The sequence below is a fragment of the Mustelus asterias genome, chromosome 11, assembly GCF_964213995.1.
Source record: "Mustelus asterias chromosome 11, sMusAst1.hap1.1, whole genome shotgun sequence".
Taxonomy (NCBI): Eukaryota; Metazoa; Chordata; class Chondrichthyes; order Carcharhiniformes; family Triakidae; genus Mustelus; species Mustelus asterias.
Genome location: NC_135811.1, coordinates 101,275,361 through 101,301,687, shown reverse-complemented (window position 1 = coordinate 101,301,687; position 26,327 = coordinate 101,275,361). Strand labels below are relative to the sequence as shown.

The 26,327-nt window shown below is 47.2% G+C and overlaps 1 protein-coding gene across 2 annotated transcripts in view; it reads left to right on the top strand.

Annotated features, from left to right (window-relative positions):
• Window positions 1–26,327, top strand: part of tbkbp1 (TBK1 binding protein 1) — a 153,569-nt gene that overhangs the window by 115,398 nt on the left and 11,844 nt on the right. For both annotated transcript variants that reach the window (XM_078224125.1, XM_078224124.1), the window contains one exon: window positions 20,903–21,021. In XM_078224125.1, coding sequence (XP_078080251.1) covers window positions 20,903–21,021 — 119 coding nt within the window. The remainder of the gene's footprint in view (window positions 1–20,902; window positions 21,022–26,327) is intronic.

The window sequence follows — 26,327 nt, the reverse complement described above, 5'->3', positions numbered from 1 at the left end:
TTTTCCCGTCCCGCCTGCCACGGGAATCATGGCGGGAGGGGGGCAGACCATGCAAAGATCCATTGACCTTGGGCTGGATTTTCCAGTTTTGGGGTGAACGTGGCCAGAAAATCCCACCCAGAAACCTTCACTGCTTTTAAAAAGTACATGGGTGTGCACTTGAAGTGCCGTAACTGACAAAGCTACAAACCAAGAGCTGGAAGGTGGGATAGAAATTTTGGTCGCTCGGTTTTTGGCCAACACAGATACAGTGGGCAACTATTATCGATAATTCTATGATTCTCAATCATGGCACCTTCAACAATGCTGCACTCCTTCAGTGCGGTACTGAATGTCTGCTTTGAGCAACGTGACTCATTTGGTATCACACTTCCCTCTGCTCAATGGCTGTCAGTTCAAAGTCCCATCGTAGAGACTGGGTAAGAAAGTCCAGGCAACTACTCCTAGTGGAGTACCGAGGGAGGGCCGCACTATGGAGAGTTCTATCTTTGGTGACCGAGATCCAATCTTCCCTCTCAGGTGAATGTGAAATGTTTCAAGGCATTATTTTGAAGCAGGGAAAGGGAGTTCTCCCTAGTGCCCTAACCAATATTTATTTCATTGTCAGTTGTGGGATCTTGCTGTGTACAAATTGGATGCCACATTTCTTACACTGCAGAAGTAGGTCAAGCTGAAAAGGGTTTTATTTGTTGTAAAGCACTTTCAGACATTCTGAAGTCATGGAAGTTGCTATATAAATGCAGGGGCAGAGTTTTATGCCCCCCCCCCCCCCGACGATGACTTTGTAGGTGGCGGGGGGGAGTATAACATTCCTCAGGTGGGCTTCCCGCTGGGTTCCCGGCCACTCCAACCTCTCAATTTCACGCTGGGACAGGTGAGGCCTGTCCTTGCCCTAATTGAGGCCCTGAAGTGACCAATCATTGACCACTGAAGTAAGGGCCTTTTCCAGCCAGCCTCAGTTTTCCGGCTGGGGCAGGAGGAGTTCCGGGGTATGGGGGGAGCCCAAAAATAAATGGGGTTGAGGCCTCATGCGGTAAGTGGAGGGAGCAGTTCCCTTTCAATCCCCTCAATGCTCCACTGTCACCACATCTCCCCTACCCTCCCCACCCTGAGACCCTACCCTCTGTGGAACTTAACCTGTCCCTGAGGTTCTGGGACTTAGACTTTGGGAACTGATTGTAATCGGAGTTCCGTCCGCTGCATCTTCTGGTGCTGCATGGGCTAGAGAACCACCAGTCAATCAGATTGGCTGGCAGCTCTTTAAGGTGAAACTTCCTCCGGATTAAGGGTTAATTGACGCTCGTTGGTGTGTGAACTGGCTGCCGGGCAGGCAGTGACTCTGCAGGGTGGCACAGCGGCACAGTGGTTAACGCTGCTGCCTCACAGTGCCAGGGACCCAGGTTCGATTCCCAGCTTGGGTCACTGTCTGTGCGGAGTCTGCACGTTCTCTCCGTGTCTGCGTGGGTTTTCTCTGAGTGCTCCGATTTCCTCCCACAGTCCGAAAGATGAGCTGGTTCGGTGCATTGGCCATGCTAAATTGTCCCTCAGTGTATCCGAACAGGCGCCAGAGTGTGGCGACGAGAGGATTTTCCCAGTAACTTCACTGCAGTGTTAATGCAAGCCTACTTGTGACACTAATAAATAAACTTAAAAGAAGTTGCAGAGGAAATCCCTCCATCCTAAAAATCCTGGCTAGGTGTTTCTTTCCAGAGTTTGTGCTAAAGCTCTGGAGTGGGGGCGTAAACTGATGACTTTCTGGTTTAGCCGTGAGTCTTTCCAGCAACTCCCCAAAATGAATCAAAAGCCCCCGTAGGTCAGGTGTAAAGGCTTGAAGGCAGACTAATGGCCTGCTACTTTGTCCCAAAGAATCTGCCATAACTTCAACTTTTGCAAAGTGTCAAGGAAAGGTCAGAGATATAGAATCATCGAATCTACAGTGCAGAAGGAGGCCATTTGGCCCATCGAGCCTGCACTGACCACAATCCCACCCAGGTCCTATCTCCGTAATCCTGCTAATCCCACTGACACTATGGGGCACTTTAGCAATCAACCTAACCCACACATCTTTGGACTGTGGGAGGAAATCCACGCAGACACGGGGAGAATGTACAAACTCCACATAGCTGGAATCGAACCCAGGCCCCTGGCGCTGTTAAGCAGCAGTGCTAACCGCTGTGTCACCGTGCCACCCGTACATGTGAACAATTCCCATTAGATTTATAATCACTAATATTGCATTGCTGGCAAATCTCCTTTGTCTCTGGTTATGGTAACAGAGGGATTAACAGCGAAAATGCAACTCTGACAATAACAACTTGCTTTTAATGCAGCAATGTCGTAGAATGTCTCAAAATGTTCCATAGGAACCTAAGTTTGAGGGGATATTAGGACAGGTGGGCAAATGCTTGGTCTAAGGCAAGGGGCTCCCAAACTGTGGGCCGTGACCCCTAGGAGTGTCGCCAGATGAGCAATAGGGGTCACGACCTCTGGGGCGGCAATGGTAGCTGTGGAGCTGAGTCTCAGATGGGACAATCCTGCAAAGGCTATTTGAATGCATGTGAATTTTATTTGGTCAATGGGCGCAGACTAATGGAATGAGCTCTGAGGATCAATTGCTGCTACCCACACTGCCTGAAAAATGGTCGGTGTTTTGTGCCCATACCCGCTTCACTCAACAACTCCCCCCTGCCCCTTGACAACTCTTTCTGCTCACCCCCAACCAAATTTTCACTCTGGTGTCTCACCCAGCGTGAAGCACTAAAATGGGGTCACAGCAATTCACCTGGCATCCTCAGACAGTTCCTTGACAGGCCTGATACTTGCTGCTCATCTTTGACAAGTTTGACACTTACTGGGCAGCTTTCACAGATTTGTTTTGGGAAGTATTGGTTTAAGGGCTTTCTCAAGGAACAATATAACCAGAGAGCGGCAGAGAGGTAGAAATGTTGAAAGGAGGGAATTAGGTGAGGTTCCGGTTGCACATTGACCCTAAGGTTCTCTTCTAATATACAAGACAGAGACGTAGGCTCGGATTTTCACCACCTCCATCATTGCAAAAACCCCAGAAATGGCTGAAAATTCCAAGTCCTGCCCCCGAGCCCAGCATTTCCCATCTTCATGGAGGTGGGACTGGAGTTGGGCCAGGGTTCACACATGCATGATTCACAGAGCCAGCTGGCCATTTAAGTCACCAGCTGTCTCCAGTGAAATTTTAGATGCCCAGGAATGTGGAATCTGAAGTGTGCAAATTAGAACATTGCAAGTCTGCATTTAGAGGATTCCTATGGTTAGCTCTTTGGATAGGGTCCTGGACAAATTTGGGTTAAATAAGGCACCCCCATTGGGAGAGGTGAGATTCACCCCTTGGAAAAGGTAAGGCATCCTTTTGGCTTATTAGAAATGAAAATGATTATGCACATTTCACGCACAAACCCATTGGAACTATCAAGCTGTAAAAGAACCATCCAACTGTACAGGAACATGTAACTGTTTAGGACCTGTCCAGCTGTCAAGGAAATGTCCAGCTGTCAAGGAATTATAACGGAGCTGTCCAGTTCTCAAAAGGCTGTCCAGGAACTGTCCAGATGTCAAAGAAATGTCCAGTTACCATAGAGATGCCCAGCTGTCAAGAAGCTGTTCAGGAACTGTCCATGAAATGTCAGAGGAGTGTCCAGCTGTCAAATCTGTGAAAGCTATTCAGGAAGTGTCAAACCTGTCAAAGCTGTGAAAATGTCAAGTCATTTCAATGGGCAGTTAGAAGTTAACCACATTGCTGCAGTTACACACTGGCCAGACTGGGTAAGGATGGCAGATTTCCTTGCTAAGTTGCATTAGTGAACCAGGTGAGTTCTTCACAGCACTGAGCTGGTTTCATACTCACCACTGCTAGCTCTTTCTCAAAATTCCAGATTTAACAATCAAATTCAAAGTCTCCAGCTGCTACGATGGGATTTGAACTCATGTCACCAGATCATTGGCCCAGGTCTCTGGAAGACCAGTTCAATAATGTGGCCACAGTGTCACCGTATCTCTTTTCAAGGTTTGGTAAATGAGGCAAGAATTGTGGAATCATTCCAAGGGACAATGCTGGATTGGGGGGAACATTGGTCCCTGTGAAAAGATGGGCTGAATGGCCTCCTTAACTATTTTAAAATTCATTCTCGGGATATGAGTGTTGTTGGCATGTATTGTGGAATTCTCTTCTTTGGAGCTGTTGCAGTGTAAGTGGTGAAGGTTGTGCAGTGCTGTCAGGCAAGGAGTTCCCTGGATTTTTTGAATTCAGCGTTTCCCTTTGCAAACCTAGCTGCATAGCTAGTGTTCGGAAATGTGATCAGAAACCCCAAGGTACATTAGGAAGCCAAACCAGACCCCAACAATTTTTCTATTTTGGCATCCATGTGAGGATAGGATGTTTCACTCCAGGCACGATTCTACTGACAAACCTGGGAGCTTTTATCAAAACAAACTTTATTTAACAACACAGTTTAACTATAACAAATGAATTAGCTTAACTTTTAACAATTGAACAATACTTAAACAAGACAAGATACAATTCTTAACTGCTAACCTATCCCTATCAGTTCCAATCAAGCAATATTTCTCTTATAGACTTAAGCCCCTCTTTAAAAGTAGTTAGCAAAACATAGGCATACTTGCTTGTGACTTAGGTTAACAGTCTTGGAGCTTTCAGAAAGCTTCTGGAGAGAGGGAGAGACAAACAGAGAGACAATCCTTTCTTCTACCAGCTACAGGCAGCAACTCTTTATTTTTTTTAAATGAAACTCTTTTCCTGCAAGCTCTTCCCATTAATCACATGACTCTACATACCTGGCATAAATTCCCAGGAGAACTTAAGTAGACAAAAGGTCATAGAATCCCTACAGTGCAGAAAGAGGCCATTCTGCCCATCAAGTCTGCACCAACAACAATGCCACCCAGGCCCTATCCTCATAACCCCACATATTTATCCTGTTAATCCCTCTAACCTACGCATCCTGGGACACTAAGGGGCAATTTAGTATGGCCAATGCACCTAACCTGCATATCTTTGGACTGTGGGAGGAAACTGGAGCACCCGGAGGAAACCCACGGTGACACGGGGAGAACATGCAAATTCCACACAGGCAGTGACCCAAGCCGGGAATCGAACCCAGGTCCCTGGAGCTGTGAGGCCTCAGTGCTAACCACTGTGCTACCGTGCCACCCATGCCATTAACTCTACAAAGTAACACATTCCTAGCTAAAATCAGTTTAAAGTTTATTTATTCGTGTCAGAAGTTGACTTACATTAACACTGCAAAGAAGTTACTGTGAAAATCCCTTAGTCGCCAAACTCAGGCGCCTGTTCGAGTAAACTGAGAGAGAATTTGGCACGACCAATGTACCTTACCATCACATTTTGGAGTGTGGGAGGAAACCGGAGCACCTGGAGGAAACCCACACAGACATGGGGAGAACATGCAAACTCCCCACAGACTGATTCCCGGCTTTGGAAATCAAACCCGGGTCCCTGGTGTTGTGAGGCAGCAGTGCTAACCACTGTCCTACCAGTTATTATTCTGCATTCTTAGTATCTGTTGCATGTTTTCCCAGTAAGAAGTTTAACAACACCAGGTTAAAGTCCAACAGGTTTATTTGGTAGCAAAAGCCACCCAAGCTTTTGGAGCCATGTTTTCCCAGACAGACCGACTGTGTAACAAAACACTGCCTCTTAATGCAGCCCCACCTTAAACATGAAAGATATGGAAATAGCACAGTATCATCACACAAGGAGCTTCAAGGCACAAAAGGATGTTAATTGTAAATTTTTACATGATGTGCAGAAGGAGGGACATTGAGGTTCAGATTGACTCCTTTGAGAGGCACAGTGCGATTTGTGCTAACACTGAAACATAGGAACAGGAGGAGGCCATTCAGCTTCATGAGCCTGTTCCACCACCTAATTGGATAATTGCTGATCTATATCTTAACTACATCACCCAGCCTTTGTCTCTGTGAACCTTAACACTCTTGCCAAGCCAGAATCTGCCGCTCTCAGTTCTAACATTTCCAATTGACCTCCTGGCTTGTTGGATAGTGAGAGTTCCATGATTCCACTGCCCTTTGTGTGAAGGAAATCTTAGGGTGGCAAAAACGTGCTGGTTAGGTTCATTGGCCATGCTAAAATGGCCCTTAGTGTCGGGGGGATTGGTGGGGTGGATATGTGGGGTTACGGGAGTGGGGCCTGGGTGGGCTTGTGGTTGGTGCGGACTCGATGGGCCGTGTGGCCTCCTTCTGTAGGGATTCTATGATTCTATCACCCCTGGAATATGTAGTTCCTTATTGGTGGCAGAAGCTCCATTTGAAAATCGAGTTATGTTTCAGTGTAACATATTATTCGAGCCAGTATTGGAAATTTGATAATTCGCTGTTACACTCAATGTAGAAGAAGGTAAAGTTATGACCACAAGCATTTTGATTTAAATCAGTGGTGATGGTGGTTGAGGGGTGGGTCGGAACATCCCACTGACACTTTAGAGGAAACAATTGTAAATTTCCATGACTCACCAATGAAGCCCATTGATCTATTGTTTCAAAAATAGTTTTTAACAAAACCACTGTGGTCTTTCACTGATACGGGCAACTGGGTTTAGATAATAAAAAGGAAAGTTGTGGAGGGGGTTTCAGTCTCAACCCAAGTGCAAGTAACAAAGTTACCCGTCTCTGAACAAGTCGCCAACATTGGAAAGGCAAAAGCCGGAGTGTAGAAAACCACAGGCAGTCGGTTTGATCCTGTGGCTGCTTCCCATTCCCTGATAATTTACACAGGGAAACACAGGGCAGCGCGGTGGCACAGTGGTTAGCACTGCTGCTTCACAGCGCCAGGGACCCGGGTTCAATTCCCAGCTTGGGTCACTGTGTGGAATTTGCACGTTCTCCCCGTGTCTGCATGGGTTTCCTCCGAGTGCTCCGGTTTCCTCTCACAGTCCAAAGATGTGCAGGCGAGGTGGATTGGCCATGCTGTATTCTCCCTTCTCTGTATCCGAACAGGCACCGAGTGTGGCGACTGGGGGATTTTCACAGTAACTTCATTGCAGTGTCAATGTAAGCCTACTTGTGACTAATAAATAAACTTTAATTTTTTTAAAATTTAGCACATTTCAGCGAATTGTGGCTTAGGGAACTTGTGCTCAGGAAAGGTATAGAATATTATACTGTGGGATGCCTCCATATTATATTGTGCATTTATATTATATAATTTTATGACAATAGAATTATGCAGCTCTATGTAACACGGTGGCACAGTGGTTAGCACTGCTGTCTCACAATGCCAGGGACCCGGGTTCAAATTCGGCCTTGGGTGACTGTCTGTGTGGAGTTTGCATGTTCTCCCCGTGTCTGCGTGGGTTTCCTCCGGTGCTCCAGTTTCCTCCCACAGTCCAAAGGTGTATGGGTTAGGTGTACGGGTTAGGTGTCCAAAGAGGCATAGGTTGAGGGGATTAGTGGGATAAATACATCGGGTTACTGGGATAGGGCAGGGATTGGGCCTGGGTGAGACGCTGAGTTGGTGCAGACTCGATGGGCCAAATGGCCTCTTCCTGCACAGTAGGGATTCTATGACTCTATGATATTTTGTTTGATACCTTCATGTGAAGCACTTTGCAATGCTTTATTTTATTACAAGAAAGTCATGCATTCATATAGCACCTTTCACAACTACTGGATGTCCCAAAGTGCCTTACAACCAGTCAAGTACTTTCTAAGTGTAACCAAGAGAAAAATGCTGGAAAATCTTAGCAGCGCTGGCAGCATCTGTAAGGAGAGAAAAGAGCTGACGTTTCAAGTCCAGAGCTGCCAATCCAGCTTTGACAAAGGGTTATAAGAACATAAGCACTAGGAGCAGGAGTAGGCCATCTGGCCCCTCGAGCCTGCTCTGCCATTCAATATGATCATGGCTGATCTTTTCGTGGACTCGGCTCCACTTACCCACCCGCTCACCATAACCCTTAATTCCTTTACTGTTCAAAAATGTATCTATCCTTGCCTTAAAAACATTCAATGAGGTAGCCTCAACTGCTTCACTGGGCAGGGAATTCCACAGATTCACAACCCTTTGTGTGAAGAAGTTCCTCCGCAACTCAGTTCTAAATCTGCTTCCCCTTATTTTGAGGCTTTGCCCCCTCGTTCTAGTTTCACCCGGCGGTGGAAACAACTTCCCTACTTCTATCTTATCTATTCCCTTCATAATCTTGTATGTTTCTATAAGATCTCCCCTCATTCTTCTGAATTCCAATGAGTATAACCCCAGTCTACTCAGTCTCTCCTCATAAGCCAACCCTCTCAACTCCGGAATCAACCTAGTGAATCTCCTCTGCACCCCCTCCAGTGCCAGTATATCCTTTCTCAAGTAAGGAGACCAAAACTGTACATAGTACTCCAGGTGTGGCCTCACCAGCCCCTTATACAGCTGCAACATAATCTCGCTGTTTTTAAACTCCATCCCTCTAGCAATAAAGGACAAAATTCCATTTGCCTTCTTAATTACCTGCTGCATCTGCAAACCAACTCCTTGAGATTCCTGCACAAGGATACTCAGGTCCCTCTGCACAGCAGAATGCTGCAATTTTTTACCATTTAAATAATAGTCCATTTTGCTGTTATTCCTACCAAAATGGATGACCTCACATTTACCAACATTGTACTCCATCTGCCAGTCACTTAGACTATCTATATCCCTTTGCAGACTTTCAGCGTCCTCTGCACATTTTGCTCTTCCACCCATCTTAGTGTCATCTGTGAATTTTGACACACTACACTTGGTCCCCAGCTCCAAATCATCTATGTAAATCGTAAACAATTGCGGTCCCGACACTGATCCTTGAGGCACACCACTAGTCACTGATCGCCAACCAGAAAAACACCCATTTACTCTTTGCTTTCTGTTAGTTAACCAATCCTCTATCCATGCTAATACATTACCCGTAACACCGTGCACCTTTATCTTATGTAGCAGTCTTTGGTGCGGCACCTTGCCAAATGCCTTCTGGAAATCCAGATACACCACATCCACAGGTTCCCCATTGCCCACTGCACATGTAATGTTCTCAAAGGATCCCCCCCAAATTAGTCAAACATGACCTGCCCTTTATGAACCCATGCTGCATCTTACCTATGGGACAATTTATATCCAGATGTCTCGCTATTTCTTCCTTGATGATAGATTCAAGCATTTTCCCTACTACAGAAGTTAAGCTAACCGGCCTATAGTTACCCGCCTTTAGTCTATCTCCCTTTTTAAACAGTGGTGTCACATTTGGTCATCTGGACTCGAAATATCAGCTCTTTTCTCTCGTTACAGATGCTGCCAGACCTGCTGAGGTTTTCTATCATTTTCTCTTTTAGTTTCAGATTCCAGCATCCGCAGTAATTTGACTTTTTTTTTTAACTTTCTAAGTGTGGTCATCGCTGTAATGCCAGAAATACGGAACCCTGTTTGCTCACAGCAAGCTCCCACAAGCGTTGTGTTCATGCCCAGATAATCTATTTTAGTGAGATGATTAAGGGACAAATATTGCCCAGGTTAATGGGGATATCTCATTTGCTCTTCCTCGGAATAGTGACATGGGATTGTGTGCATGAGAGGGTGGATAGGACCTTGATTTAACATCTCATCCGAAAGCTGGCATCTCCAGCAGTGCAGCATTTCCCTCGGTACTGCACGCGAGTGTCAGCCTCAATTTGTGCACAAGTCCTGAAGTGGAATTTGAACCCCCAAATTTCTGACTCAGAGATGGCAGTGAACAGCAAAGGCAGGTTGACCTTGTTCTATCAGACCTATCATATCCTCACGATGTTTAAAGGTGTTTTATGGCCCAGTGAAGTACTTTTGAAGCATAGTTAATGTTGTCACAATGATTCCCAGTCTGTGCTGAGTGAGAATGCTGCTTATGGTTATGTCATGATGTGGAGTTGCCGGCGTTGGACTGGGGTAAACACAGTAAGAAGTCTCACAACACCAGGTTAAAGTCCAACAGGTTTATTTGGTAGCAAAAGCCACTAGCTTTCGGAGCGCTGCTCCTTCATCAGGTGAGTGGGATTTCAGTTCACAAACAGGTCAGAAAAGACACAAACTCAATTTACAAAATAATGGTTGGGATGCGAGTCTTTACAGGTAATCAAGTCTTAAAGGTACAGACAATGTGAGTGGAGAGAGGGTTAAGCACAGGTTAAAGAGGTGTGTATTGTTTCCAGCCAGGACAGTTAGTGAGATTTTGCAAGCCCAGGCAAGTCGTGGGGATTGCAGATAGTGTGACATGAACTCAAGATCCCGGTTGAGGCCATCCTCATGTGTGCGGAACTTGGCTATCAGTCTCTGCTCAGTGACTCTGCGTTGTTGTGTGTCGTGAAGGCCTTGGAGAACACTTACCCGAAGATCAGAGGCCGAATGCCCGTGACCGCTGAAGTGTTCCCCAACAGGGAGAGAACACTCTTGCCTGGTGATGAACACCGCTCGACAATCACCAGGCAAGAGTGTTCTCTTCCTGTTGGGAAGCACTTCAGCGGTCACGGACATTCTGCCTCTGATCTTTGGGTAAGCGTTCTCCAAGGCGGCCTTCATGACACACAACAACGCAGAGTCGCTGAGCAGAGACTGATAGCCAAGATCGGGAGCTGCTCTGGCTTGCCAAATGACAAAATGACCTCTGTCGCTCACCATTTATTCTTTGGAAGCACAGATAGGAAATCTGTGTGTGTGTGTGAGTATTAAGGTGGGGGTGTCAGTAGCCCTATAAATGGGGCAACCAGTTAATGCACAGCAAGTTCCCACAAACCGCAATGGGATCCTGATTGGAGAATAGCTTTTAGTGATTTTGATTGAGGGATAAGTATTGGCCAGGACACTGGGGATAATTCTCCTGCTTGCAATGTCCTCAGCGAGGCCCATGAGGTTGGCCTCTTGGAGTAGGAGCTCCCTGATTGAGGCCATTATTGCCTGCCCAATCAGGGAGCCTCACCCTGTGTATATATTGAATAGTGTCTGGGCTACTGACACTTCGGATTCTGACTTTGTACTTGAAGCACTCTGAGGAGTGGAGATAAGTTTGTAGATAAAGGGCCTCAGAGGGGTTATGTCACTGCTCTTTGAAATAACGTAAAGGGGTGTTTCACATTCAACTGAGCGGTCAGACTTATCTCGGAGACAGTGCAGTGGAACACTGTACATTGGAAGAATATGCCTTGACATTTGAGTTGCTTTAGATACAATACAACAGGACACCATTCATGATAATTGTATATTAAGTGAGGGTTTAATTGAGTGCCGGACATTCACTTGTGCTCCTATACGTAGTGGATGACTGAAACTGTGGTTGTTGGCATTGGGGTGCATGTTTGTGATGCATGTTTGTGTAAAGAAAAGCTCAAAAGATGAGGCTCTTGATCTATTCTCCAGTATTTGACCATCTAGAATAGAACAATAAATAAGAACATAAGAAGTAGGAGCAGGAGTAGGCCAACTGGCCTCTTGAACCCGCTCCGCCATTTAATAAGATCATGGCTGATCTTTTCATGGACTCAGCTCCACTTACCCGCCCGCTCACCATAACACTTAATTCCTTTACTGTTCAAAAAATTATCTATCCTTGCCTTAAAACATTCAATGAGTAGCCTCAACTGCTTCACTGGGCAGGGAATTCCACGGATTCATAACCCTTTGTATGAAGAAGTTCCTCTTCAACTCAGTCCTAAATCTGCTCCCCCTTATTTTGAGGCCATGCCCCCTCATTCTAGTTTCACCTGCTTCTATCTTATCTATTCCCTTCATAATCTTACATGTTTCTATAAGATCTCCCCTCATTCTTCTGAATTCCAATGAGTATAGCCCCAGTCTACGCAGTCTCTCCTCATAAGCCAACCCTCTCAACTCTGGAGTCAACCTAGTGAATCTCTGATTCAGCTCTTTATGCCCCTGTTGGATCTCTGGAAAAGTTGGCGACATATTCCTTTGCCCTCTCCCCAGACTCTGTTATTTGTTTTTCGAATGCGAGCCTCTTCCCAGCACCACAGGTGATAGACATTTGGGGGAGGTTTCAGCTTGTTGACTTGCGAAGGATGATGAAAATCTGAGTCCTCCAGGTATTGGTCGAAGCCAATCACCATAACATTTAACCACACAACATCGACTGTTAGAATAATGGAAAATGTTGGAAGTTTGTAGATAAATTTTCTTCAGTAGGAAATGAAATATCATAACAGAAATCACAATCTATTTCTGTGGCTTTCCTTAATCTCTCCAAATACTTGTGGCAACAACCACTTGTGTGTATCTAAAGTGCCTTCAATGCAGTAAAACACACAAAGGTACTTCATGGATGTATTACCAAATACAATTTAACACTGAGCTCTGTAAAGCTTGGTTAAAGAGTTGGGTTTTAAGGAGCGTCTTAAAGGAGGAGAGAGGTGGAAAAGTTTAGGGAGAGAATTCCCAAGATTAGGATTTTCCATTTACTCATGCAAGACCATGGGGCTGCACAATGGCACAGTGGTTAGCACTGTTACCTCACAGCGCCAGGGACCCAGGTTCGATTCCCAGCTTGGGTCACTGTCTGTGTGGAGTTTGCACATTCTCCCCGTGTCTGTGAGGGTTTCCTCCGGGTGCTCCGCTTTCCTCCCACAGTCCAAAGATGTGCGGGTTAGGTGAATTGGCTATGCTAAATTGCCCCGTAGTGTCAGGGGAACTAGCTAGGGTAAATGCATGGGGGTTATGGGAATCGGGCCTGGATAGAATTGTGGTCGGTGCAGACTCGATGAACCGAATGGCCTCCTTTCTGCACTGCAGGGATTCTATGATTCTATGATCTGAGTTCACCTGATGTTTAATATCTAAGAATTGCAAAATAACGAAAATAAGCATCTGAATAACTGAATGTGCCATTTTCAATGCTAAATTTCCCATGTCCACAATTGCCTCCCTAATTACGTGTTGCCCATCTACACAAAGATGGAGGGATGATAGTTGTGGGGCGGTGCAAAAGGCCTCAGTTAAAATAGCGTGCAGATAAATAACATCTAAATACAATAATCATTGGCTCACAAATATCACCATCTGGACTTGCTAAACGCAAAATACTGCAGATGCTGGAACCTGAAACAGAAAAATGCTGGAAAATCTCAGCAGGTCTGACAGCATCTGTGGAGAGAGAATAGAGCCAACGTTTCGAGTCTAGATGACGCTTCGTCAGAGCCCTATTAAGGGATGTGAGGATAGGGGGAGAAAGTGGAATTAAGGTCGAAGATCTTACTGAATGGCGGAGCAGGTTTGGAGGGGCTACTAGACCTTCTCCTGCTCTGATCTCTTTTGTTCTTCTTTGGAATGGAAATCCTGGATGTAAACAATTGCCTGTGGTCACAAGAGTTGGCCAGTAGGTGGCACTGTGAAGCAAGCTTGGGAAGTAGCTCCGCCAACTCCATTGCCATCTTGTATGTGAAAGGAACATTACTCGTGAAGCATTACATCAAGGAGGTGAATTCCCTCTCCTTATCCAGCTTTCCCTGAATGCATAAGAACATAGGAACTGGAGTAGGCCATTCAGCCCCTCAAGCCCGCTCCTCCATTCAATAAGATCATGGCTGATCTGTGGCCTAACTCCATGTACCTGCCCTGGGCCCATATCCCTTAATATGATAGCTCAATAAAAATTTGTCTCATCTCAGACTTAAAGCTAACAATTGAACCAGCATCCACCACCATTTGAGGAAGAGAGTTCTAAACCTTCCCCACTTTCTGCATGTGGAAGTTTTTGTAACATCTCTCCTGAATGGCTTGGCCCTAATTTGTAGATTATGGTCCCTGATTCTAGAGCCTTCAACCAATGGAAACAGTTTATCCTTATCCACCCTATCCTTCCCTGTAAATATTTTGTAGACTTCTATCAGATCACTCCTCAGCCTTCTGAATTGGAGAGAATAAAGGCCTCATTTGTCTGATTTCTCCTCATAACTTAACCCCTGACGTCCCAGGTATCTTTCTTGTAAACCTGCGTTGAACTCCCTCCAGGGCCAAAACATCCTTCCAAAGGTGGGGTGCCCATACCTGCTCGCAATGCTCCAAGTGGGGTCTGACCAGGGTTTTGTACAACTGCATAAGTTCATAAGATATAGGAGCAGAATTAGGCCATTCGGCCCATCAAGTCTGCTCCGCCATTCGATCATGGCTGATATGCTCGGCATCTCCATTTTCCTGCCTTTTCCCCATAACCTTTCAACCCATTACCAATTAAAAATCTGTCTAACTCCTCCTTAAATTTACTCACTGTCCCAGCATCCACTGCACTTTGGGGTAGCGAATTCCACAGATTCACAACCCTTTGGGAGAAGTAGTTTCTCCTCAACTCTGTTTTAAATTTGCTACCCCTTATCCTAAGACTATGACCTCTCGACTGCAGCATAGCATCTGCATCCCTATATTCCAGCCCTTTAGATACGAGAGGCTCAGGGTGTGCTGTAGGTTAAAGGGCAAAGAAAGTTCTCAAAGCACATGCCCTGGAGGCTTGCAGCGATTTCCCAGTGCTGTACTGAGACACAAAGCTGGAGGCAAGAGAGAGAGATGTTTTGCTCACAAGATCCAAAGGTCTTTGATAACAGAATTACAATTAAACATGCTGGCTAAATACTCCTTGGTGGGGTATTCAGCAGGGAACTTGTCACAAGTGGGCGGCACGGTAGCACAGTGGTTAGCACTGCTGCTTCACAGCTCCAGGGACCTGGGTTCGATTCCCGGCTTGGGTCACTGTCTGTGTGGAGTTTGCACATTCTCCTCGTGTCTGCGTGGGTTTCCTCCGGGTGCTCCGGTTTCCTCCCACAGTCCAAAGATGTGCAGGTTAGGTTGATTGGCCAGGATAAAAATTGCCCCTTAGAGTCCTGAGATGAGTAGGTTAGAGGGATTAGTGGGTAAATATGTGGGGGTAGGGGTAGGGCCTGGGTGGGATTGTGGTCGGTGCAGACTCGATGGGCCGAACGGCCTCCTTCTGCACTGTAGGGTTTCTATGAAAAAAGTGTGTTTCCCAGCAGATCACTGAATAACAACAACTGTGTCTTCTGGCCCCCTCATCCCAGATAACCTCGTGATCCAGTTGTAGCAGCTCCATTGATAACTCAACAACAGAGTAGGGATGGAACCTGGGGTTCTGCCTGCCTTGGCTCACTTCTCCTTCTGAGACACAAGGTCATGGGTTCAAGCCTTACTCCAGAGACATGTAACCCCGGCTGATACTCCAATGCAGCACTGACGGAGCACTGCACTGTTGGAGGTGCCGTCTTTCAGATGACAGGTCATCCAGTCTGCCCTGTCAGGTAGAGGCAAAAAATCCCTCCACCCCATCCAGTATTAGACAGAGAAGTGCCCTCATAGACCCCCTCCAAAACATTTAAATAAATAAATACTGCTGTTAATCTTCTGGCTGGGATGTAGGAGAGTTTAAAGTTTATTTATTAGTGTCAAAAGTAAGGCTTGCATTAACACTGCAATGAAATTACTGTGAAAATCCCCTAGTTGCCACGCTCTAGCACCTGTTCGGGTACACTGAGGGAGAATTTAGCATGGCCAATGCACCTAATCAGCACATCTTTCACACTGTGGGAGGAAACCTGAGCACCCGGAGAAAACCAACACAGACACAGGGAGAACGTGCAGGCTCCACACAGACAGTGACCCAAGCCGGGAATCGAACCCGGGTCCCTGGCGTTGTGAGGCAGCAGTGCTAACTACTGTGCCACCCGGCGAGTGTCTCTGGACATGCTGCTAACACAGTGCAACCCATCTCATTGCAAATGTGTGGGGAGATTAGGAAAGGATTGACAATCTGAGTCTCTTTTCCAAAAAGAGGGCTGAAGCGTTACCTGACTGAGACATTTACAATTATAAAGTGCTTTGATGGAGTGAATCCAGAGGGAATGTTTCCCCTTTGGGGAGGGGGAAACCCAGAGACCATCAGAGGGTCACCAAGATATCCAGGAGAGAATTCAGGAGAAACTTCATCACTGTCAGAGCGGTACGAATACAAAACTCACAGGAAGTGGTTGACGTGATTGGTACAGATGCATTTCAGGGGAAACGAGCAATCATTTGAGAAGAAAGGAGATGGGGCTACGGTGGCAAATTAAAATGAGGAAAGATGGAAAGAGGCTTGAGTGGAGCATGAATGCTGGCATGAACCGGTTGGGCTAAATGGCCTGTTTCTGTGCCGTATATCCTATGTAATCCTACGACTGTAAACCAACTGTGACCTTTACCCCGATGATAAGTACGTAGGCGCCCATGGCAGAGTGTGTGCACCAAGCACTGGCATCATGACGTCAATTCCTTGGAAGCTTTATGGTCTCACCAAAGGGGGGGATAGGGGTGGGGAGCCGGAGGGTGGGGGGGGGGGGGGGGGGGGGGGGGGGGGATGCGGTGGTGGGAATTGGAGAAGATAAGAATAATCCAACAATCTTAAAGGGATTTTTACTTGATAACTGACAGGAACCTCATCAAGGAAGATCCTAAACATTCCCGGACATCTGCTCTGGTGTAGCAAGCTCACAAATTTGCTCATTCTCACCTTTTGCAGAACAGATTATTAACACGTTGAGAGGCTGTATGGGTGTGAAAGACCATTCCCTTACGATCTAGGACAATTTAAATGGCAACATATGGGACTTTTGTATCAAGATTTCCATTTAAGTCAGGGGAGATGGTTCTCAATGTTAATATAGTTAAATCTATTTTCCAAAGACAAACAGTAGGTTTTGACCCAGATCTATTCACAGGATTTATTGTCCATCCCTATTTACCCTGGAGAAGGGGGTGGTGATCCACCTTCTTCACAACTGAGTATCTGGACCCTTTCAGAGGACAGTTAAGAGTCGACCACATTGCTATGGGTTTGCAGTCACATATCGGGCAGACCAGACCAGATCGTGGGGCGGCACGGTAGCACAGTGGTTAGCACTGCTGCTTCACAGCTCCAGGGTTCTGGGTTCGATTCCCGGCTTGGGTCACTGTCTGTGTGGAGTTTGCACATTCTCCTCGTGTCTGTGTGGGTTTCCTCCGGGTGCTCCGGTTTCCTCCCTCAGTCCAAAAATGTGCGGGTTAGGTTGATTGGTGATGCTAAAAATTGCCCTTAGTGTCCTGGGATGTGTCGGTTAGAGGGATTAGTGGGTAAATATATGGGGGTAGGGCCTGGGTGGGATTGTGGTCGGTGCAGACTCGATGGGCTGAATGGCCTCTTTCTGTACTGTAGGGTTTCTATGATCCCATCCATAAGGAATATTATTGGTTCAGTTAAAGTTTATTTATTAGTGTCACAAGTAGGCTTCCATTAACACTGCGATGAAGTTACTTTGAAAATCGCCCAGTCGCCACACTCCAGCACCTGTTCGGGTACACTGAGGGAGAATTTAGCACGGCCAATGCATCTAACCAGCACGTCTTTTGGACAGTGGGGGGAAACTGGAGCACCCAGAGGAAACCCACGCAGACACGGGGAGAATGTGCAAACTCCACAAAGACAGTGACCCAAGCCGGGAATCGAACCTGGGTCCCTGGCGCTGTGGGGCAGCAGTGCTAACCACTGTGCTACCATGCCGCCCTTAGATGGGTTTTTAAAAACAACAACTATTCAGTAATTTATGGACACCATTCCTGATATAACTTTTCATCCCAGATTTATTTTAATTCACTCAATTAAAATCTCCCCAGTTGCCTCGATGGGATTTGAACATATTGGGCGGAATTTTACTGTCCCGCCCGCCACGGGAATCGTAGCGGGCAGGACCCGGACCGCGCAAAAGTCCGTTGAACTTGGATGGGATTTTCTGACCTTGAGGCGAACATGGCAGGAAAATCCTGCCCCATTCCCTGCTGCTTCACAGCACCAGGGACCCGGGTTCAATTCTGGCCTCGGGTCACTGTCTGTGTGGAGTTTGCACGTTCTCCCCGTGTCTGCGTGCGTTTCCTCCGGGTGCTCTGGTTTCCTCCCACAGTCCGAAAGAGGTGCTGGTGGATTGGCCGTGCTAAATTCTCCCTCAGTGTACCCGAACAAGCGGTGGAGTGTTGCGACAGTAACTTCATTGCAATGTTAATGCAAGCCTACTTGTGACACCAATAAATAAACTTAAAACAATGCTGTCTGTCGGATCTTGATGTGCACAAAACCCTTGCCACATTTCCCTACCTTACATCAGCGACGACGCTTCAAAAGTATTTTATTTTGGTCGCAAAGCATTTTGAGAGGCCATGGAAGGTACTATAGAAACACAAGTGCTTCCTTTCAAAGCATTTGGCAAACATGTTAGAGCTGTTTGCCAAAATGCTCAACACATTGATGGAGTTGGCATCAAAACATTTCATTACAGGGTAGAAATTACCAACACGGACGCTCTTGCACGAACATTTAACATGTCTGACACCAGTTCCCCGTCTGTGCTATTTTGGCGCAGGCTGTAACATTTGAAACCGTGCTAAAATAGCGAGCAAAAGAGAAACGTTCCTCTCGGAGCGATGGTTGTATTTTGTACCCTTGCATCAGAAAGAAAATTAAAGTTACCAACAATGATACAGACAGATATCCCCTCAGAACAAATGTTTCCCTGATGCTTAGATAAAGACAGGTCATAGAATCCCTACAGTGCAGAAGGAGGCCATTCATAAAATCATAGAATTCCCACAGTGCAGAGGAAGACCATTCATAGAATCCCGACAGTGCAGGAGGAGGCCATTTGGCCCATCAAGCCTGCACTGACAACAATCCCACTCAGGACTTATCCCCGTAACCCCACATATTTACCCCAGCTAATCCCCCGACACTAAGGGGCAATTGAGCACGGCCAATCAACCTAACCTGCACATCTTTGGACTGCGGGGGGAAACCGGAGCACCCGGAGGAAACCCACGCAGACACGGGGAGGACGTACAAACTCCACACAGGCAGTGACCCGAGGCTGGAATTGAACCCCGATCCCTGCCGCTGTGAGACAGCAGTGCTAGCCCTGGTTCATGGTTTACCTTGCTTTGTTAAATCAGCAGGGAAAAGCTTGTGTGCATTCTCGTGAGAGCATAAATTCTCTTTCCTACCATCCCATCCAGCACAGGAGTTCAGACACTGAATAAGCAAACCTTTCCGACAAGGACATTTGGGCAGTGCCCAGAAGTCTCTTTACCAACAAGGTTTGACTAAACATTCACAGACCAAATTCAAGTAGCTCGTGCTGTGGTCATGCCCGTGCATGGTTACTGGAAACGGCAATGACAGAGATGAGAAACGGCTGTGAGAAGCTGAGATAAAAATAATCGGTGAGTTGCGTTCCTAAACTGATGAGATGCTACCTGCTCGACCTTATTGGAAGGAAAAACATTCACATTTCTTATTAAACTTCACTGAAAGTGAATTCTCCGGCCGTTCACGCTGGCGGGATTCTCCGGTTCTGCCAGCACGCATCCCTGCCCGCGGGTTTCCCATTAACCGTGGCGGGACCAGGGAATCCCGCCGCTAGCAAACAACACGCCACCTCCCACCGGCAGGAAACACACGGCTGGGAGGCCGGAGAATCCCACCCATCGTGTTTTTTTAAAATTACCCCTTCCGCTGATAATAAGATGCTTTTTTTTTACATTCTATCATGGGGTGTGCGCGTCACTGGTGAGGCCAAAATTTATTGCCCATCCTGCCCCTTGCAAAGGTGATGGATGGTGAGCAGTCTTCCCAAACCACTGCAGTCCATGCGGTGCAGGCACATCTACTGGACTTTAGGATTCTTTTCCGACTTTTCCCGCAATGGTTTGGTACAACTGAGTGGGATTTCAAAGGGCAGTTGAAGAGTCATCCCCATAGCTGTTGGTCACACGTAGGCCAACCTGGGTAATGATGGCATATTCCCTGCCCTGAAGGACATTAGTGAAGCAGATAGGTTTCCTTACGGCAAACAATGATAGTTCCATGATTGCCATTGCTGTGAATCGCTTTTGATCCCAAATTTACTGATTAATTCAGTTAAAGTTTCACCGGCTACTGTGGTGGTTTGAACTCATGACTACATTGCCTATGCAATGCTAATCTCGGGACGTTACCATTCTGCCACCGTCTTCTCCCTGTCTGCCAGACACACTAGGCTACTTTAGCCATTCTGCATGTACAAGCACAAAGGCAGTGGAAAACACATTGAGGAGTAGCAATCCCTGATCAGCTGCCAAAGGTCAAACCATAGCAGGCTGTCACAGCTGGGCCTCAATCTAGGTCTCAACTGACACGCCCCATATGTACCCCCAGCTGAGGTCACTTGAAGATTAATCAGAGCAGGAATGTTGTCTGATTGTCAGAGATCCAATAGCTGTTTAAAGCACCAACTTAGAGGTCGGAAAGTTACAGCCATTCACACCGGCGGGATTTTCCCATCCCGCTGCAGTGAACGGAGATTTGGCTGGGCGCCAAATTCTCCAACCTCGCCGCAGCGGGAGCGTGGTGTGAACGGCCGTAAGGTCGCGCTCATTTGCCGGTATTTTACCACGGCTCGTAAGATCCCGCCCGAGGCCAACGGAGAATGCTATCCTGCGAGCCTCGCCCACCCTGATTCTGGGGAGGGCGAGCCGGTAAAATTCCCGCAATTGTCTCCAGACGATTGAAGCTACCAGCTGGCTTCACCAACTAAGTGGGTAACCCTCTCTCATCGGGCATAGAAGGTTATGTGGGTTGGAGTCCCACTCCAAGCAGCACGGCGGCACAGTGGTTAGCACTGCTGCCTCACAGCGCCCATGTCCCACAATGAATATAAAAAAAAGAGACTTGAACCCTCAGCTCGTTGACCCAAGTGAGAGCCCTCCCACCTGCCGCAGGTCCGGCCCTGCCCTTCCTCAGTCGCCACCTGACTTTTCTTTGGTTTCTTCTTTCAGGGAAAACCTGGTCCTGGCCTACACTGAGCTGGCCCAAGAGATCTGCCAACTGCGCAGCCTGACCGAGGCTCAGACCGAGATCCTGAGGAGGCTTTCTGAGGAACAACTGACTAATAATGGTGAATACCAAATATAGACAAGGGGGGGAAAGCACAGATATCAACCCACTCAGATCCCTATCATCGTCTCTAACCAGAAACCAAACATTGACTTCTTTAAAATTCTTCATGAGTATCATTTCCTCCATTTATAATCTCATTCTCACCACACCACAATGATCTCACCAAAATGGATAGCTTCATCCAGTGATCACACCGGTGCAAAAATAAGGGACAAACACGAGAGGGAAACTTCATTTCAGGGAGAGAACCTCAGTTGCAAACATTCTGCAGGAACAATAAAATGTTGGATCCTAATAGGATTGAAAGTGTGACTAGCGAGAGTTGAACCGTCAGATTGGGAATTCTGTCTGTGATTCAATGCTATTAACAAGTACCTCTTAGGCCATTATATCCAGGTTAACTGTGAGATGGGTGGCACAGTGATTAGCGCTGCTGCCTCACGGCTCCAGGGACCTGGGTTCAATTCCCGGCTTGGTTCACTGTCTGTGTGGAGTCTGCGCATCCTCCCCGTGTCTGTGTAGGTTTTCTCTGAGTTGTTCCCACAGTCCAAAGATGTGCAGGTTAGGTGCATTGGCCATGCTAAATTGCCCTTTAATGTCCTGGGATGCATAGGTTAGAGGGATTAGCGGTGTGGGATTGCGGGGGTAAGGCCTGGGTGGGATTGTTGTCGATGCAGACTCGATGGGCTGAATGGCCTCCTTCTGCACTATAGGGTTTCTATGGTTTGTATGGAGATAGTACAATCAATACTATCGGGCGGCACGGTGGCACAGTGGTTAGCACCGCTGCCTCACAGCGCCAGGGACCCGGGTTTGATTCAAACCTTGAGTGAATGTCTGTGTAGAGTCTGCACGTTCTCCCCATGTCAGCATGGGTTTCCTCCGGGTGCTCCAGTTTCCTCCCATCGTCCAAAGATGTGCAGGTTCAGGCCATGCTAAATTGCTTCTTAGAGTCTCAAGATGTGTAGGTTAGGTGGATTAAATGAGCGGGGTTATGGGGATAGGGTGGGAGTGGGCCGGGGGACACTGTCAGAAAATGGTTGCAGACTCGATGAGCCAAATGGCCTCCTTCTGCACTGTAGGGTTTCTATGATTCTAAGATGGTACTAAGTGCTTTGGATGCTTTGAGAAGTGCAAGTGCTCCGACAGAATTTCCGATGGGGATTATGCTGGCTTTTCATTCAGCGAGGAAGCTGAGTGTTTATTAGGTATGTTCAGTTCTGCCCCTTGGTACACAGAAGAGAAAGGGATATAATGTGGAGGTGACTGAAGGATTTGACACACCACAGTCCTGTAGAGGCACATTGACCTGGGTGGAGCAAACTGGCTCAGCTGATGTGGCAATTGGAATGCTACAATCGGTCTTACCATCGTTGGACTGGTCACATGCATTCTGTTGCCTTATTGAGGTAAAATCGAAGGTGTTCAATACAAAGCAACAAGCCACACCCAGTGCCAATCTGTTAGCCTATTTTCGGTGGAGTTGACTGAGGGAGAAATGTTGACCAGAACACCAGGAAATCTCCCTGATCTTCTTTTGATGTGCCACCTTTTCGGTTCTTTTAGGTTTGGGGGAGGTGGCAGTGTGGTGGTAATTATTCATTCCCAGGATGTAGGCATTGTTAGCTAGATGAGCATTTATTGCCCCTTCCTAATTGCCCTTGAGAATCTGGTGGTGAGCCGCCTTCTACTGCAGTTCATGTGGTGATGGTACATTCACAGTGTTGTTAGGGAGGCAGCTCCAGGATTTTGACCCTGCAACAGTGAAGGAACGATGATATATTTCCCAGTCGGGATGGTGTGTGGCTTGGAGGGGAACCTCCAGGTGATGGTGTTCGCTGATATCTGCTGTCGTTGTCCTTCTAGATGATGGTGGTTGTGGGTTCCCAAAGTGCTGTCAGAAGAACTTTGGTGAGTTCCTGCAGTGCATCTTGTAGGTGGTACACACGGCTGCCACTGGTCATCTGTGGTGGAGGGAGTGAGTGTTTGTGGAAGGGGTGCCAGTCAAGTGGGTTGCTTTGCCCTGGATGCTGTCGAGCTTCTTGAGCGTTGTTGGAGCTGCATTCATCCAGGCAAGAGGGGAGTCTTCCATCACACTCCTGACTTGCATCTTGTAGATGATGGACAGGCTTTAGGGAGTCAGGAGGTGAGTCATCGCAGGATTCCCAGCCTCTGTTCTGTTCTTGTAGCCACAGTGTTTATATGGCTAGTCCAGTTGCATTCTGGTCAATTGTAACCCCCAGGATGAAAATACCATTGAATATCAAGGGGCAATGGTTAGATCCTCTCTTGTTGGAGATGGCCATTGCCTGGCATTTGTGAGTCATGAATGTTATTTGCCACTTGTCAGCCCAAGTCTGGATATTGTCCAGACTTTGCTGCATTTGAACATGGTTCAGTATCTGAGGAGTCGCGAATGGTGCTGAACATTGTGCAGTGATCAGCAAAAATCTCCACTTCTGATCTTATGATGAAAGGAAGGTTATTGATGAAGCAGCTGAAGATGGTTGAGCCTAAGACACGGTGGCACTGTGATTAGCCTCACAGCACCAGGGACCTGGGTGCAGTTCTAGCCTTGGGTGACTGTCTTTGTGGAGTTTGCTTGTTTTCTTGTGTCTGCGTGGGTTTCCTCTGGGTGCTCCGGTTTCCTGCCAAAGTCTAATGATGCGTAGACTCGGTGGATTGTCCAAAGTAAAAATTGCCCCTCAGTGCCACAAGATGTGTAGGTGTAGAGGGATTAGCCATGAGAAATGTGTGGGGTTACGCGGATAGGGTGGGGGAGAGGGCCTGTGTAAGATGTTCTGTCAGAGTTGGTGCAGGCTCCATGAGCTGAATAGCCTCTTCTACACTGTAGGGATTCAATGATTCAATGAACTGAGGTGATTGATCACAAGGTGTGACTCCAGCCAGCGGAGAGTTTTCCCCCTCATTCTCACTGACTCCAGTTTTGCTAGAACTCCTTGATGTCACACTCCATCAAATCCTGCCTTGGTATCTAAAGCAGCCAGTCTGATCTCACTTCTGGAGTTCAGCTCTTTTGTCCATGTTTGAACCAAGGCTGTAATGAGGTCAGGAGCTGAGTGACCCTGGCAGAAACCAAACAGGGCGTCACTGAGCAGGTTATTGCTGAGGGTGCTGCTTGATAGCACTGTTGATAACCCTTTCCATCATTTTACTGATGATTGAGAGTAGACTGATGGGGTGGTGGTTGGCTAGTTTGGATTTGTCCTGTTTCTCGTGTACAAGACATTCCTGGGCAGTTTTTCATATTACTGGTAGATGCCAGTCTTGAAGCTGTCCTGGAACAGCCTGGCTAGGGGCATGGCCAGTCCTGGAGAACAAGTCTTCAGTACTATTGCTAGAACATTGTCAGGGCCCAAGTCCTTTGCAGTATCCAATGCCTTCAACCGTTTCTTGACATGAAATGAATCTAATTGGCTGGAGACTGGCATCTGTGATGCTGGGGACCACTGGAAGAGGCCGAACTGGATCATTCACTCAGCACTTCTGGCGAAGATTGCTGCAAATGCTTCAGCCTTATCTTTTGCACTGAAGTGCTGGGTTCCTCCATCATTGAGGATGGGGATATTTGTGGAGCCTCCTGCTCCAGTGAGTTGCTTAATTGTCCACTGCCATTCATGACTGGATGTGGCAGAGTTTAGATCTGATCATTTGGTTGTGGAATTGCTTAACTCTGTCTATTACTTCCTGCTAATGCTGTTTGGCATGAGTATGGTCCTATGTTGTAGCTTCCCCAGGTTGACACTTCAATTATAGGGATGCCTGGTGTTGCTCTTGTCATGCCTTCCTGCACTCTCCATTGAACCAGGGTTGATACCAGGGTTGATTCCCTGGCTTGGTGGTAATGGTTGGAGAGTGGAGGATATGCCAGGCATGCGGTTACAGATGATGGTTGAGGATAATTCTACTGCTGCTGATGGCCCACAGCGCCTCGTAGATTCCCAGTCTTGAGTTGCTTGAGTTTGGGTTCTGCCAGGGCCACTCAGCTCCTGACCTTATTCCAGCCTTGGTTCATACATGGACAAAGAGCTGAATTTCAGAGGTGAGGTGAGAATGACTGCCCTTGGCATCAAGGCAATATTTGACTGAGTGTGGCATCAAATAGCCTGAGCAAAACTGGAGTCAATGGGAATCAGGGGGAAACCCTTTGAGTTGCTAGGTCTGTTCAAAGTCCATCCCATTTAGCGTTGAGAGTGCCACACAAGGATGAAGTGTGTCCTCAATGTGAAGCTGGAACTTCATCTCCGTAAGTGACCACAAGCTGGTCATCCTACTGACACTGTCATGGACAGATGCATCTGCCGCAGGCAGATTGGTGAGCATGAGGTCAAGTTTGCATTTCTTTCTTGTTGGTTCCCTCACCAGCTGCCCACAGTCCCAGTCTAGCAGCTATGTCCTTTAGGTTTTGACCAGCTGGGTGATGCGGTGATGCTACTGAGCCACTCTTGGTGATGGACATTGAAGTCCCCCACCCAGAGTACATTCTGCGCCCTTGCCACCCTCAGTGCCTCTTTCAGTTGGTGTTCAACATGGAGGAGTACTGATTCATCAGCCGAGGATGGGACGGTACGTGGTAATTCGCAGGAGATTTCCTTGCCTGTGTCTGACCTGGTGCCATGAGACGTCATGGGGTCCAAAGTAGATGTTGAGGACTCCCAGGGCAACTCTGTCCCGACTGTATACCACTGTGCCACCAGCTCTGCTGGGCCTGTCCAATGGTGATGGTGGTGTCTGGGACATCTGATGGTTCTGTAAGGTATAATTCCGTGAGCATGCCTGTGTCAGCCTGTTGCTTGGCCAGTCTGTGAAACAGCTCTCCCAATTCTGGCACATGCAACAATACCAATGTGTCACTGCCTCCTACAATGTCAGTAGACTAATAGTGCAGAGACCCAGGCTAATTCTCTGGGGTCCTGGGTTCAAATCCCACTACGGCAGCTGGTGGAATTCAAAGAGAATTAATTAATAAACTTGGAATTAAAAAGCTAGTCTCAGTAATGGTGAGCATGAGGCCTTTGTCGAATGTCATTAAAGCCCATCCAGTTCACTAATCTCCTTTCGAACGGAAGTTTTGCTGTCCTTACCTGCCCTATGATTCCAGACCCACAGCCATGTGTTTGACTCTTAAATGCCATCTGATGTACTCAGTTGTACCAGACCGCCACAGAGTCAAAAAGGAATGAAGGTGGACAAACAAATGGGTGGCACAGTGGTTAACACTGCTGCCTCACAGCGCCAGAGACCCAAGTTCAATTCCCGGCTTGGATCACTGTCTGTGTAAAG